The 15,277-nt window shown below is 40.3% G+C and overlaps 1 protein-coding gene across 2 annotated transcripts; it reads right to left on the bottom strand.

Moving 5' to 3' along the window:
• Positions 1-4,636: 4,636 nt before the first annotated feature.
• LOC138799663 (glutamine synthetase) lies at positions 4,637-15,192 on the bottom strand. 2 transcript variants are annotated; one of them, XM_069981146.1, is made up of 7 exons: positions 15,010-15,192; positions 12,271-12,456; positions 11,238-11,399; positions 8,285-8,431; positions 7,843-7,970; positions 7,369-7,568; positions 4,637-6,630 (listed from the first exon to the last, which is right to left on the bottom strand). In XM_069981146.1, exons 1-7 carry the CDS (start codon positions 15,032-15,034, stop codon positions 6,312-6,314), a joined length of 1,167 nt encoding a protein of 388 aa, XP_069837247.1. In that variant the 5' UTR covers positions 15,035-15,192; the 3' UTR covers positions 4,637-6,311. The 2 variants fall into 2 exon arrangements, with proteins under 2 accessions (XP_069837247.1, XP_069837248.1); XM_069981147.1 differs by having other exon boundaries at positions 15,068-15,192.
• Between the last annotated feature and the right edge of the window lie 85 nt (positions 15,193-15,277).

Here is a 15,277-nt window from a genome sequence, read left to right as displayed (position 1 = left end):
GCTAAGCGTTGCCATAATCACATGACTGTTCCAGAGATTCAGGTGAACTTTAGCAACTAGAACTGAAAGTAGTTTAAATAGCAAAGCCAGAACTTTTTTCAGCAGGCTTACCTGGAAACAGGTTGACTGGACTGGATCTAAACCCTTTTCTCCACTCGCGGCCTAGAAGGACTGACTCAGTCTATACTGTATGTTCACACTTTTCTGGTCAATGCCAGACTAGCTACTGTATAATGATACAGCTGGGGAGAAGGTTGCACTTGTATCCCTCTGAACACATATATTTAGCAGTAACTGTTCTGAGGAAAGGTCATGTGACCAGAGTTCCATGTATCCTTTACACATTCAGTCCACCAGTTTTGGCAGTAGAGATAATTTTTTTACTGCCAAAAAGATCAAAGTTGTTAGAAGGTTAACAGCCGTTTGTGCGGTTGCGCACTTTGTCACAGCTAAGACGAACCTGCTGACAGCTCCCTGTAGCCGCATACTTCATCTTTCCGGTGCATACCTCTTCTTTTCTTAGTTGGTCCAGCCATTTTCGACTGTAGCCGTTTTAACTTAACTTTAATCCAACATAATTATGTAAATTAGAGCATTAGGAGCACCGTAAGTGTTCCTCGGCCTCCCAGAGCTTAGGAACACTCCTTCGGTCACACCTACGTAAAGACCAGCCTGATTATGCTTAATTGTATATTCATAGATTGACGTGAGTGAAGTAGGCGCCAGACAGGCCAAATGGTGCTTGGGGGGGGGGGGGAGAAACACCCCCAGAGTTCCTAACGTGGTAGTTTAGATATTTCTGTTTGATCAAAGTTATGAAAAACAGCGGAACCTACTAAGGAAAGAAGACTGGTGGCAAAAAATGGGGTAGTCGGCTGCAGGGAGCTGTCAGCAGTAGACATGAATAAAGCATCTGGAAGTTCTTTTCCCAAGCTTTGCAAATTGTTGGTCAAACGTGTTAAGATTCACAAATCGAATCTTAAGGAATTTAATTAAAACAACATAAAACTATAGTAGCTACAATACTGGGAATATTACAGAAGGACAAATTTGTTAAAGCATGTTATTGTAAAAGTCAAGAATCGGAAAATCACAATTTAAAAAAAAAAAAGTTAATCAGCCAGTTAATCATCAAATTTCCACCATTCCTCTTCTCTCTGTCCCTATATCGCTCTGTTAGTCTCTCCCTGCTCTGCTGTAACTACCTGCTTCCATCCTGCTCTCTCTTGCACACACAGCCGACTGGCCACCTCCGTTACCGAACCTCCTTATATAGAGGGGGAGGTGCTGACATCACAGAGGGGCCTGCAGCTGATTGGACGTCGCTAGGGATTATGGTTAATCCCTTTCTCCCACCCAGTGATGCTCCAGAGAGGCCGCCATTTTTTGAGAATTTCCTTAACAAATCAGCAGGAATTTGCTTTTGCAGAACAAAGCGAATTGACAGTGCGATTCGCAGTTAATCTTGATTCGCCAGATTCGCTCATCTCTAGTCAGCAGGTTTGTTTGCACAAACTTGTTGGTAGTTTCCCTTTAAGGATATAAGGCTTAGTTAAGGGCTTTCTCCGTGTCAGACTCCCTTTAATCAGTACATCTGGTCTAGACATTAGCATTCTTAGGAAATATTTCATTTCCTATGGGTGGATCTCCCATTAAGCTAATTTTACTATTACACCGTGACATGGGAGTTCTGTTACATAGCAATGTAGATGTCATTTTACATCACCAGGGCTCCTTCTGGAGGATTTCATTTCGCAACGTATCTATGTAATGAATGGAGCATGTACTGTTTGTACTGTTACATATGATTCAGAGGAAATTCCTGGTTACAAATCCACAGCACCCACAGCATAGTCATCCAGCTTGGAAAAAAACAGTTAATTTAATCGGTTTTCCCATAATAGAATTCAAATGAAAAACATACAAAGGAACCAAACAACATTATATAACTTTTCTATGAGCTTGTTTGTAAGGGGCACAGTACTAAAGTACTACATGCACATATACTGCATTTCATTCATCAATGCAAAGTCTATGTACTGTACATCTACTGACCCTTTACCGGATGGAAAGTATGAATGTTATGTGCCTTTGATCAGTAGATGTTTGGATAACTCTACCTTAAGTCATCATAAAAGACTGTAACACAATGGGGCAGATTTACTATGCATAGAATAAGGTTGGAACTGTTACAAGTTTACGTGGGTGTCCTGTTTAGGGGTGTAGCTAGGATTCACGGGGCCCCATAACAAACATTTTTTAAAGGGGGCCCCCCTGCACTATGCACAACACAAAGCACTGCGCATATATATATATATATATATATATATATATATATATACACAGTATATGCTTTACTGCTGGTGCACTGATAACCTCTGACCTCTGCATGGAGCTCTGCACATTTTTCTTTCCTATTTGATTACCAGCTGGAGAACAGGAGGTCAGGGGTTATCACTGCAGTGAAGGAGAGTTCTCTGTCTTCTCTTTGTTAACCCTTTTTTTGTGTTGCAGCATGTAAGTAAACATTGGGTCACTTACACACTGTAGTACATAAGGGGTAAAGCAGAAGGACTCTCTTACCTTCTCCCCCGGGGCCCCCCTCCTGCATGGGGCCCCATAGCAACTGCCTATCTTGCCTCTATGGTAGCTACGCCACTGCCTGTAATGTCATGGGACAAATAGTCTTATACTACCTCTTAAAGGGGTATTCCACTCAAACATAACTTTTTATATGTTGCTGACCTTGGTGAGACTAACCATTCATTCCATACTTATTGATTTTGCCTTCTTCTCCCAGTTCTGAGCTGCTGCTTTCTGCTGCAGACACAAAAATCTGTATGTGAGCTTCTCTCTCCATCTTTCTCTCCTCCCCCCTCCCTTCCGAGACGGCTGATGTAAAGTCCCTGGCAGGCTTTATCTGCAACTTTGTAGCTTCTTTGTAATGCTGGGGTCAAGTTGCTGATAAACTCACTGTGATTAATCCTCCCTGTATTACAGAGTTGCTACAAAGTTGCAGATAGAGACTTCTTTTTTTATCACCTTGGAAGAGAGGGGAGAGGAGGGGAGACTGAGAGAAAAGTTCATACATAGTTTTTGTGTCTTCAGCAGAAAGTAGCAGCTCAGAACTGGGGAAAGTAGACTGAATAGATAATAAGAAGTATAGAATGAATTTTTAGTCTAACCATGGGCAACAACATATGAAAAGTTATGTCCGAATGGAATACCCCTTAACAGTCTCCATTTTTAAAAAGTCCTCAAGGATGTTGCTAGAGGTTTGCTCTTGATCAAGAGAAAACTCCATGAGGATTCAGAATAGTATGGGGGTCTGTTCACACAATGTAAGTTCTGTGGGAATCACGGCCATTGTTACAACAGCCGTGATTTCCACAGAACTCACGTAGTGCTGCCTTTTGAGGGAATTCCGTCCGAGTGTATACACATGGTATACACTCCGGCCGGGATCCCTAGCGGTGCCGTAGAGAACTGACATGTCCTGTCAGTGCACACAATGGAGCGAGCGGCTCCGGCCACACGTTTTATAGTGTGCTGCAGCTCTACAGCGCTAAGAATCATCTGGCTGGTACTGCAGTACCAGCTGGGATGATCTTTTCAGAGACCAGCCGTTCCATGACCCGGTCTCATATGTTGTGTAAACATAGCCTTAGGCAGTACTATCTATTGTGTGCACAGACTATTTTGTGAGGCCACAATTCACTGAATTACAGCTGCACAAAATAGACATGTTAGTTCTTTGTGCGGCCGCAGGGAAAAACGGCCACACTGAATGCAGAGTGTATACAGTGCAGCTGGTGTTCCATAGAAACAAATGCAGCTGGCTACTGTCAATAAATTACGGCCGTTTTACCTTGTGTGAACGTGGCCTTAGAGTGATCTACTGTGATTCTGTTTCGGTGCAGATGCACAGTGGCTCTTATCCCATATAAACAGAAAATGGTAAAATCAATGCCAAATCGGCAGGTAACTTTAGCAGCAATGTAGTCCAGGTAGTCATACATTGTCAATAGCTGTAGACCAAACATCTATTGGAGTTGTGCTCTCTGCATACCTGCTGGCTGTCGGCTGGTTTTAGTAGCTGCTATACATTGTGAGTAACCATCATGGGGCAATTCTGGTTTTTATCAATCTATACGAAACTCTCAATGGTGACCGCAGCATTCATAAAGAGGCCACACATGTGTGATGGTTGATGTATGATCCACTCCCCTGTTGTCCTGGCATTGCAGTCCAGTCTGAAGGTCTCTATGGCTGCCATGATAGATCCCCTATAAAAGCCTGCCATGGGCAGGTTGTACTAGTAGATCAATGAATTAGCAGTTCAGAGCAATACATAGGTATTGCATTGATCTGTAGAAACAGCTGAATTATTGCTTATACAAGTCTCACAGGGTCCAAAAATGTTTTAGAAAATATAAATCCCTTCATAATTACAAATTACAACCTAATTTTTCCAATTTTTCAAAAAAAAAAAAAAAAAATTTAAACTTCTTCCAGCTATATCTAGTGATCAGTGGAGGTCTCAGCACTGAGAACAAAAGTTCTGACATGTGCCCATTGAACAATGTCAGTCATATTCCTTCAACAAATAGTGAAATGAAGAAACCAAAAACGAAGATTCAGATTTAGTTTTTTTATTATAAAAAGAAAAACAAAATCTATTTTAAAAACCAGACTATGTCAGAATGAGATGCGAGTCAGAAGCAGTAAATCCTAAGCTGCCATTAATACCCGAGACCCATTCACAAACATGGAGGAATTGGCATCTTTCGCATATGAGCGTATAAATCATACAAATTTTATGGGAAAATAAAATTCTCTCTTTTCTCGTCACTTAGCACTGAAAATTATTATTTGCTGGTACGGAGCTTTTCAGCATGTGTTAGGTAGTGGTGTATTACATGTAACGTAATAAGAGCAAAGATTAAATATTAGCCCAGCTCTTATCCAACCAAAACCTTTGGAAGTGGACGTTAATACATCAAACACAGTCAGTTTTTGTACAAGCTCATAAGGATCTACAGATTTCCCCAAGTTATCCCCTTGAGAGAAGAAAAACAGGACAAGGACAATCCAAACGACGAGATGCACTTAACACGACTGGAAACATCACAGGTTGACGTGGGTGTCCTGTTTCCCATGTAACACCATGGGACAAATAGTCTTAGGCCTCCTTTTAACAGTCTCCATTTTGAAAAAGTCCTCCATGATGTTGCTAGAGGTTTTGCCCCAGAGATAACTCAGAACAATGATTTATCAAGATCTGCACATGTTTAGCACTCTTCTTACTCACGGGATGTCTTATGTATTGTATTAGTCTATCTGTACCACTCCCATACACTTTTATTTTTTAGCACCAACATAAACCTCGATTGTTATATTTTTTTAACCTTTTTTATTATTATTATTATTATTATTATTATTATTATTATTATTATTAAAAACACCTCAATATCATCCCGTCTTCCATACCTTAGTTTAGACTTCATTTACATTTAAATAGAAAAATACTACAAATATGGACCCAAAAAGACGAAATTACGATGATCAGGGACATCCATGTTCGTGTGGCCTCAGAGACGCCCTAGCACACACAAAAAATGACCACTGGTTCACTTAAGAGCTCTCACTGTGTCCTGCTCCAAGAACTACAACTAGCTAGCAGGGTGAGCCAAAAATATGTCCAATGAATGAGTACCTGTCAATAGGGGTGAATAAACGGTCTCCATATCTTTATTAGTGGTTATCATGGAGAGTAGCCTACTTCTACGAAAGGCTAAGTGATATTTCTTTTTGGCCTACAGTACATTTTAAGGTGTGTTTTGTGCTGTAAAATTGGGGGTCAGAATTTTTTTTTAAATAAATGTTAGGGCACAGCCCCCACAGTTATGACCTTTCCTTCTAGTACCAATTGTACCTTTATACTTGGTGCTGGCCCAATGGAAAGAAAGGTTGATGACCTGTCCTGTTTCTACCTTGTGCTTAAACTTCACTGGAAAGGTAAAGCATTTCACTAGTTATTTTTAGGTTTCTGTAAACTCCACTATTCTCGATTATTATTATTTTTTTTTTAAAGAATACAACAGGAATTGATATTGTATGGAATAGAACCAGACTAGTCTAAAATAATGAGAACCTTGGATGTTCTACTCATTATTAGCAATGCCCCTGTCTGGTGACTATAAGACATGGAATTACACAGGACCTAGGCCTAGGTGTAAAGGATAGAAACAGAACTGGGTAAAAAAGTCAACAGAGTCAAAGTAGTAGCTACTACTGCCTGTTATGACTGTCTAATTCTTGTACTGAACAGGTTCATCTCCAGTTTCATTCAGCACGCAGGTCCGGATCAAGGCTTCTGTCACAGCATAAGGATCACAGTTGGCTGATGGCCGACGGTCCTCAAAGTAGCCTTTCTGCTCTTGTCCCACAGTGCGGGGAATGCGGATACTCGCTCCACGGTTTGCCACGCCGGCAGAGAACTCGTGGATACTGGAGGTTTCATGGAAACCTGTTAAACGACGTGCATTGTCTGATCCCCCCTTGGGGTCATAGCTTTGAATGTGATATTCATGACGCTTGGAAAGGCGCTCAATGGCTTCTTCTATATGTCTAGAAAAAGAAGGATTACATGTCAATCGACTTGGCATTGGTGTTTACCCATTCAACATTATTTAAAGGGCCCCCCATTTACTGTGGGGCCAATGATGCCCTTTTGCTGATTTAAAGCCATTTTTTTTCATATATACTTCAATGGCAAGCTGGCCTTGCTTGTGCACTCTATTGTCATCTCTATAGAAGTCCACCTCTCCAATGAAATGGAAAATACAGTAACATAGTAACATAGTTAATAAGGTTGAAAGAAGAGTTTATCAGGTTCAACCTAGAAAAACCCTACTCAGACCAGTGACCAACAATTGGAGAAAGAAGTGAGTGTGTGTGAAGGGGGGGGGGGGGGGGGGGCGGGGCATGTGACCTAATTCTCCCAATGTGGTGAGACTTACAGGAATAAGACATCTATGGCATATATTTTCCATTTGCCGTACATGTCTCAGAAAGGAATATCTTCGAAGTGAATGGATTCTCTAGTGGGCCACTGCACAAGCAATGAACACGGAAATGTGTGTAGGCCTCATAGACAATAGATGTATCATTGGCCGTGCATGCGTGTTATGCTCCATTCATTCCAATTATAATCCTATTCTTAGGATTATTGGGGGCCCAGTGGATGGATCCCCACTAATCAGCCTTACATCGACTATATGGTGGATAGAGGATAGCTTAAACAGACAAGAATAATTATTTAATAAAACTAAAAGGTAAAGGGTAAAGCCTTATTGCTTCACTTACTTGAGGCCTCCATCATCTCGCATTCGCTTTGTGCTGAAGTTTGTGTGGCAACCAGCTCCATTCCAGTTTCCAGTAATGGGTTTAGGGTCAAAAGAAACCACAATGCCAAAGTCTTCACATACTCTATGCAGGATAAAGCGGGAAATCCAAAGATGATCTCCCATGTCAATCCCTTCACATGGACCAATTTGGTATTCCCACTGGAATAAAACAAATATAACATGACTTACTATAGGAGTATTTTAACTGGCAAAGATTTTGATTGTAAGGAAGACTAACAAGTAGATTATTAAAGGGATTATCAGACACTTCAAAACTGTTAGCCTATTTTATAGATACTTATGACCATGCCTATAAGTTGTTTGTAGATCCAGGACAGGACATTCTAGAAATAGTTATACGTATGGAAGCCCATCTCTGTTTAACATAAATAGGAAAAATGGTTTAACCCAACCCAGTCATGATGTGTCTTACCTGAGCTGGCATAACTTCAGCATTTGTTCCTGCAATTTTCACACCGGCGTATAGACATGCGCGATAATGAGCTTCTACAATATCCCGGCCATATGCTTTATCCGATCCTACACCACAGTAATAAGGACCTAAAGGGAAACAAATCTCATTAACCAAAGTGGTGAAACACCAGGCCATGGAAGACCTCTTTGTTGTAATTAACATGATGTAGATGAGAATAAGAGGATAGCCTATGATATTATGTGTGTTCTTTATCCATAGCAGCAGGAAGCATGTAGCATGTAGATTTTTCTGGATAAATACATTAGGTTACAGAAAGTCATTGGTGATCAATACATTTATAGAGTTTATACGGCAATTTGAAAATGAAGTGGTAGGTAAATATTAGTGATTGCATATAATTATGTTACAGAAATAGTAAATTGAGTAAATGTGTACATACCCTGAGGTCCCGGAAAGCCATTTGAAGGCCAGCCAAATGGGTGTCCATCCATTCCAAGCAATGTATATTCTTGTTCCATCCCAAACCAGGGGTGTTCATTCTCAACCATAGTCATAATCTGCTTACAGGTGTGTCGTAGGTTGGTTTCTAAAAAAAACAAAGGTGACAATGTTTTCAGTTTGAAGGCTCTGAACATATTTCTGGTTCTATTCTGGGCAATATTGGTTTACATAGTGTTATGCTTTACATTTAGAAAGTCAAAGACTATTGAGACCTTTTAATTTTCTTTTCCTTCTTGCTCTGTACTTACTAGGTTTTCTTTCTTTATTTAAAAATTCTGCTCTCTTTTGCTTCTCCAGCCTTTACAGTTTGCTGTGTAAGCCCTATTTCCTCCATATACTTGTAAACAGCCTATTTGATTCTCCCTAATCTTGTATCTGCTCTCCTCTGTCATCAATGTGTATGAGCTGTCCTTCAAGGCTTCTCTCCCCCCTGTTTACTCTTTGAGCCGGTGTGTAACCCCCCTCCCTGCTATTATCTCTAACACTGAGGGACCATAAAGTCTGTCTGAGAGACTTATAGTTTACTGAACAAAAGGTAAATGGTAGGAAATAATGAATAAAGACTATTTAACCCGTTGTTTAATTTTGTATTCAGGAAAACATGAAACAATTAAAGGTGTAAAGGTGTCCATAGCCTTAATAATAATACTAACATTATAAAAAATATAAATATTTGTATATTAAGTTGGGTTATAAAAAGAACTATAACAGGTCCTAAAAGGTTTGATAACGTACTTGCCACCTTGAGTTTATCGCAATTATTTCAAATTGCATCAATTAAATACTCATTTTAGCATCTGAATTTTTACAAAACGTTTATTTTATACAAGTTTCTATGAATATATACTGAGAATCATCAGATATTAAGAAAATGAGGGCAAGCTGAGTTTGCAAGCACTTTTGTTGGACACATCAAAGAGTCTCATTATAACAGTCTATGGTTTTAAACTTCTCATCTTCTTCACAAATTTGTCACACATATTGGGGAAAGAAGTATTATTAGTGAAGACTAATTTATGCATAAGCACCATGACAATGGATCCCATCACAGTCAATTCATAGAACCCCTAAAACTCTATGTCCCAACTTACCCCCGCAAAAGCACTTGACCTTTCGTTTTACCTTAGTCGTCTTATTCCTCCACCCACCCCCCGACATTGCCAGCCACCACCTCCTCCTACTATCGGTAGATCATTATTAGTATCAGTTGTTAACAGGAAGCATGCAGTAAATGTGGTAACTCATCGACACTATTAACCTTTTAGCTTTTCATCAGTGATCTATCATTGAAGCATTGGGCGCTCGCCAAGGAATTATTCTTGATATAACCATATTATCCTTATCAAAGACTTTCATTAGCCGTCAGTTGAACGCTCATTCAGCTGTCATCTATTCATATACATACACGCTCAGTTTAGCGGATGTCGCCAGTTGGGGAAGAGGGAGAAGTCTCCAACACATGGTGGTCTGGTCCTACTAAAAATCGGTAAAGTCTAAGATGTGCTGTCGCCTTAACATATTTGATTGCCTAAAATCAAATATGTTAATGTTATAATGTTATGCGCTCATGATTTCCTAGGCAGCAGCTATGTTTTATTTATGGAATGAATAGGGATTCTGTGAATATAGTAACACAGCCTCTCCTTTATTAAAGTCACACCTGCCCTGAAGGTGATTTTTGCCTTAGCGTGCAGCCTCCCTACCGCTTCAAGCACTTTGCATGTCTCTCTCTCTCTTTTCCAGGAAATTACAGATCATATTCTTTCTTTCACAAATAAAAGTCTGTACAGTAGAAAGTCTCATTAAAAATTACAGACATATCTACTTTTAACTCAACGAATTCCTGCCCTGTAGTGATGACCCTTCTTGAAGACAACCCGAGTCCTTTCTTTTACGATTTATCTTTACAATCCGAGCCGGCTCCTCATCCGCTAAGAACTAATGTTAATGAAATAAAATAATTCCAGATAGACCATATTCCTGCTAAACATGCGCTATAGTCTCGGTTTTATACTCTTACAGCTGGGCAGTTTGCAGAGTCCATCTGTTGAGTAGTTTGAGGACAACATTCAGCTACTGGGTTAGTGACACAGGCGGCAATCTGGACGGCCAGCTGTCCAAATGCAGCTAATAACGCTGGGGCTATAAACCAGAAAGAGAAGCTACAGTATGTTATAGTCGTATTTCAAGTTTAGGTACTAATGAAAGTCAACATCTTACGCTATTTTCCATTGAACGTCCACTGAAGGGTCCATTTAAAGAGGTTTCTAGGGTTTGTGGGGTGCTAAAACCCTGCACCCTCCTCGGTCAGCTGGTTGTCTGATCCTGAGAGTTTGGCATTTGATTAGTGGTAGCTGTTAAAGTTGGACGCAGCCCTAGGGAGCAGCTAGGCTGTATCCATGTTTTCCAGGACTCCCTAGGGCTGCATCCACGCATTTGAATTAAGACGAACCCAAACATTCAGACATGGTCAAAGTTGGCTCAACTCTAGTAGTCATCATTTTGGTTTGCTGCAGCTCAGGTTTTTTCCTTAAGCTGCAGTAACCCAGTTTTGCCACTACAGGATGTATGGAGCTGTCTACTTCCTGCTCTAATAGCTAATTGGTGGAGGTGCCGGATGCCAGCACCTCATCAATCTAATGTTGATAACCTATATTGGGGATAGATCATCAATAAATTTATCCTGGAAAGCCTCTTTATGGGTCTACCAGGTCTATACATTTTCCAGCACCACTTTTGTGACATGTGCCTGTACATGCAAATACTGCATTTGGTCTGCATTATCTTTGTTTGTTGGCAACCTGCGCCCCACACTGACTAATGGGTCTGACTGTTCCAATCTATAGTCAAATGCAATTCTGCAGATTAGTGAAACCATTTTTCTTCCTTACCAGCTGTATTTCTGTTGTATTTCAGCACTTCACACAACACCAGCTTGTTGGGGTCTCTTCGGAAAGGGTCTCTGAACATGGCCACTGGTATCAAAAACATATCGCTGTTTGATCCCTCTGACTGATATGTACTAGAGCCATCGAAATTCCACTCGGGAAGATCTGCATTGGATTAGAAATGTAACAGAGAAATGTTGTGACTTTGTTCCTTGTATTAAAGTCCATTATTTTCTAATAAAATCTTTTGTGTTTTGTAAAATTGGCTTATGGTAAGTGTTAGATGAAAGGACTAAGCAAAGCTATCACACTAAAACATTAGGAGTCCAATGGGAGGTCCTGAGCAATGATTGACAGCTTTCCCTCTATGAGCAATGTTATTACAGTGTAGGACCACCCACTGGACTCCTAATCCACAATAAGCAGAAACTTCGATCAGGAAATAAAATTATACTAAATCTCCCCCTATAACACTATATATCAATCTGCTCAGCTCCCGCTATATAACATGATCAGATGGTGTAACTATTGTGACAGGTTCCCCTTTAAAGGAGTTTTTTTTTCTCTTTCAAATCAACTGGTATCAGAAAGTTATATAGATTGCTAATTTACTTTAATTTAAAAATCTCATGTCTTCCAGTACTTATCAGCTGCTGTATGTTCTGCAGAAAGTGGTGTATTCTTTCCAGTCTGACATAGTGCTCTCTGCTGCCACCTCTCTGCCTGAATTGTCCAAGGATAGAAAGGTTTTCTATGTGGATTTGCTACTGCTCTGGACAGTTCCTGGCAGGGACAGAGTTGGCAGCAGAGAGCACTGTGTCAGACTGGAAATAATACACCATTTCCTGCAGGACATACAGCAGCTGATAAGAACCGCAAGAATTACAAGTAAATTACAAATCAGTATAACTATTTGACACCTGCTGATTACAATTTTTTTTTCTCCACAGTACCACTTTAAGTATGAATGTGGTATCTATATATGAGAATGATACTCATTATATACGATACTAATTAATAATACATTGTTGCACACCTTCAATTGACTTGGGTTCAGAGTCAAGGGTCCGTGTTTTGCAGCGCAGACCTTCTCCAGTCCCATCAATCCATATGTACATAGCCTGGACCTTTTCTCCCTGCGGCAGCTCCAAATACATCTGCTTCACTGCCTTGCTTAGTTGTGCGCTGGCCGAGGTCGACATGGCTGCAGCACAGTGTTGTACTGTGGAGAAGAAAGAACACAAAGGGTTAAGAGACCGGCTCTCTAGGAACAATGCAGGGCTTCTTATAGAGATTTATTGTGGGTACAAGCGGAGATTGCAGCCAATGGGGTATCAGTTACAGCTCAACGCTTTGTAGATTCCATCACTGATCCCAAGGCAAACACTAAAATTATTTCAATAAGAAAGTTCCATGAAAAATAAATAATTATTGTATGTAATATTGGCTTTTATCTCACATTAGTTCGAAGGTTCATCATTATAAGACTCAATATGGGTAGGTTATGATACACTTACACCTGAAAAAAGAGGGGGTGGGGGGTGGCACTGATATTTTTGACTAGGGGGGCAACTTTTAAAAGTGGGTGGGACTGAGAAAAAGGAGGAGGGGCTTTGCACGTCTGGTGGACTCTGCACACCGGTGTAAGTAGTTGTTACAGGATCATACACTGGTGGGTTTAACTAACAAATGAAAGACTGGTCATAGTACAGCTTCCCAAAATATATTGGTAGTATGTAATGTCAGAAGTCTATAGTTAACAAGGTGCACCAAATGGATCATAAATGTGACTACCCGGTCTATGGTTATGATGTCTAAATATTACACAGGATTATTAAATCTGCCCCAGTTTGTGATGGGTCCTTAGTACAACCCTTATTATTGGTGCTGCTGGGGTATTAAGAATGGCTCAATTAATATACTCTATGCAATGCAATCCTATTGCAGTTGATGCATTGTAATGAGACAGACAAACAAAAAAGGGTCATCACATCCAATGACACTAAGCAGGCGCACGCCGCCATGGCCGAAATACAGGCACAAAAACAGAAAAGCGCAACAACACGCTGCAAATGCCAAGACGTGCTTAATAGAGAAATTTAGAATTATAAGACTACCATAGAAAAGATGAGGTATCCCATTTGATCAAATAGTGTGTACCATCCCACCACCTTAAGGAAGCCTCAGCGGGATGGACCTACACTGTACACTGACATCTCTTGGGCTAATATTAAGCCACACACTGGGCTTGCAGGGTCCATCTAGTCTCTGCTTAAATCTCCCATTGGTACAGTGTACAGTGTAGGGTCCATCCCTCTGAGGTTGCCTTAAGGTGGTGGGATGGTACACACTATTTGATCTATTGGTATGCCTAGGACCTAATTTTTTTTTCTATAACAGTTTTGCAACCTTAAATATCTATATTAACCATATGTTAGCATTTGCAGCGTACTGTGGCACTTTTCTGTTTTGTGATTATATTGAGATACAATGTCTGTCCATGTGTCCAAAAAAATAAAAAAATACATAATGTAAAAATTTTTTACAGAATCAGTAATGATGCCTCAATAGCAAAACCACCATCACCCATGTCCACATCAGAAGCCCCTTTATGATTTTTGGGGTGCAGAGCACCTCTTTGGTCACACCCCTTCTTATTTAGGAACCTGAGCTAGGGATGCAACTTCCTGTGTATAGCAATATATCCCTTAACAGGTTAAAAATGCTGCTGATAAAAACAGCAGAGCCACAAGAACAGCCAGGAGCGGAAACCCCATATCCCAAGATTCACTTAACATTGTTTTGAATTGCAAATCTAGGTAAGAAACCAGGGCTTAAAATGGCTACCCCCACCATTGGCACGCACACCAGAAATGAATGAGGCATGGACAGCTGAAGCGCTCCATAGGGACCTTTACTCCATAGTAACACAAACATACAAGAAGAATATAGATAAAAACCAGACAGTACAATACAAAAAGACAACATGAAGAGTAACACAGCTACAACTACATCTAATAAAAGAGATAACAAACCCAAACACAAAGCAACAATGTATCTACCCACACGCCACCCATGTTCAAGGCTAATGATACACTGGGGAGCAGGATTGATTATTACAAGGCTGCCATAGAATGAATAGAAATCAATGTACAGCAAGAAAACATCACAGACATCCATCAGAGCAGGGGCTGAATGAAGGTAAAGAGCAAATACAGGATAACACATGTATATGTTATACAATGTAACTGTGTCCTTTAAGTAGTAGTGCTGGCATCTCTGGCAGACAAGGGGTTAAACACCATGCATTTTGCTACTGTGAATACAAATGCATGGACATATTCAACCCAATAACCTCTATATCATCACCCCAAATTTAAACGATGATGAATTATTTAGCAGGCTTGTCACACTCCGCTGATATTAGGAGAACGGTCAATTGTTAGATATCGGTAACTATGGAAGAGAAATCTCCGTCGCTCCTTACTGAATACTGAACAGGTAACACGGATAAACAGGTAGCTCAACAGACTGTCAGAGCTCTAGTATAATATAATAATAACAACAACAACAGCAACAATAAAATAATAATAATAATAATAATAAATATAAATAAATAATATACACCAATATAGCAGAGCTGAGTGTGTCATCTGGCACAGATCACCATGCTATCACATTGTCAGAGCCGCAGTTAAATTCCCTCAGCTAATATACAAATTCAGCTCTGCTACATCTACGCACGAAACAAAGCAAACATAAAAATCCAACAAACCTAATAGGGTAGAATTATAATCCATGCCTACAGGTATATCCGTCGGCGGTCAGTTTACCTGTATCAGATGAGGATGGAGATGAGGATGCAGATAGTCCACAATGCTGTGGGTGTTTCTAGTGTGGTTACTGGGTGTTAATGAAAAGCTCCCATTCTCAGGTTTGAGGTAAGGCAGTTCTCCCTGTACATATATTGAGAAGTACAGTACCAGCCCCTAGGATAGCCATTGGCTGCTTGTAAGCATGATCTGTACATGCCATGCTGAGAC

This window comes from Dendropsophus ebraccatus, chromosome 8 (assembly GCF_027789765.1).
Source record: "Dendropsophus ebraccatus isolate aDenEbr1 chromosome 8, aDenEbr1.pat, whole genome shotgun sequence".
In the NCBI taxonomy this organism is placed as follows: Eukaryota; Metazoa; Chordata; class Amphibia; order Anura; family Hylidae; genus Dendropsophus; species Dendropsophus ebraccatus.
The sequence above is the reverse complement of the archived record's forward strand: the minus strand, read 5'-3'. Positions and strand labels throughout refer to the sequence as shown.

Bases quoted from the DNA above. Each gene is read 5' to 3' on its own strand.
- LOC138799663 (XM_069981146.1), bottom strand. From the start codon at position 15,034: ATGGATTATAATTCTACCCTATTAG. The intron at 8,432-11,237 runs GTAAGGAAGAAA...TGTTTTTTTTAG, and splicing joins ATACAACAGAAATACAGCTG to AAACCAACCTACGACACACC. The intron at 7,971-8,284 runs GTATGTACACAT...GTTTCCCTTTAG, and splicing joins TGGCTTTCCGGGACCTCAGG to GTCCTTATTACTGTGGTGTA.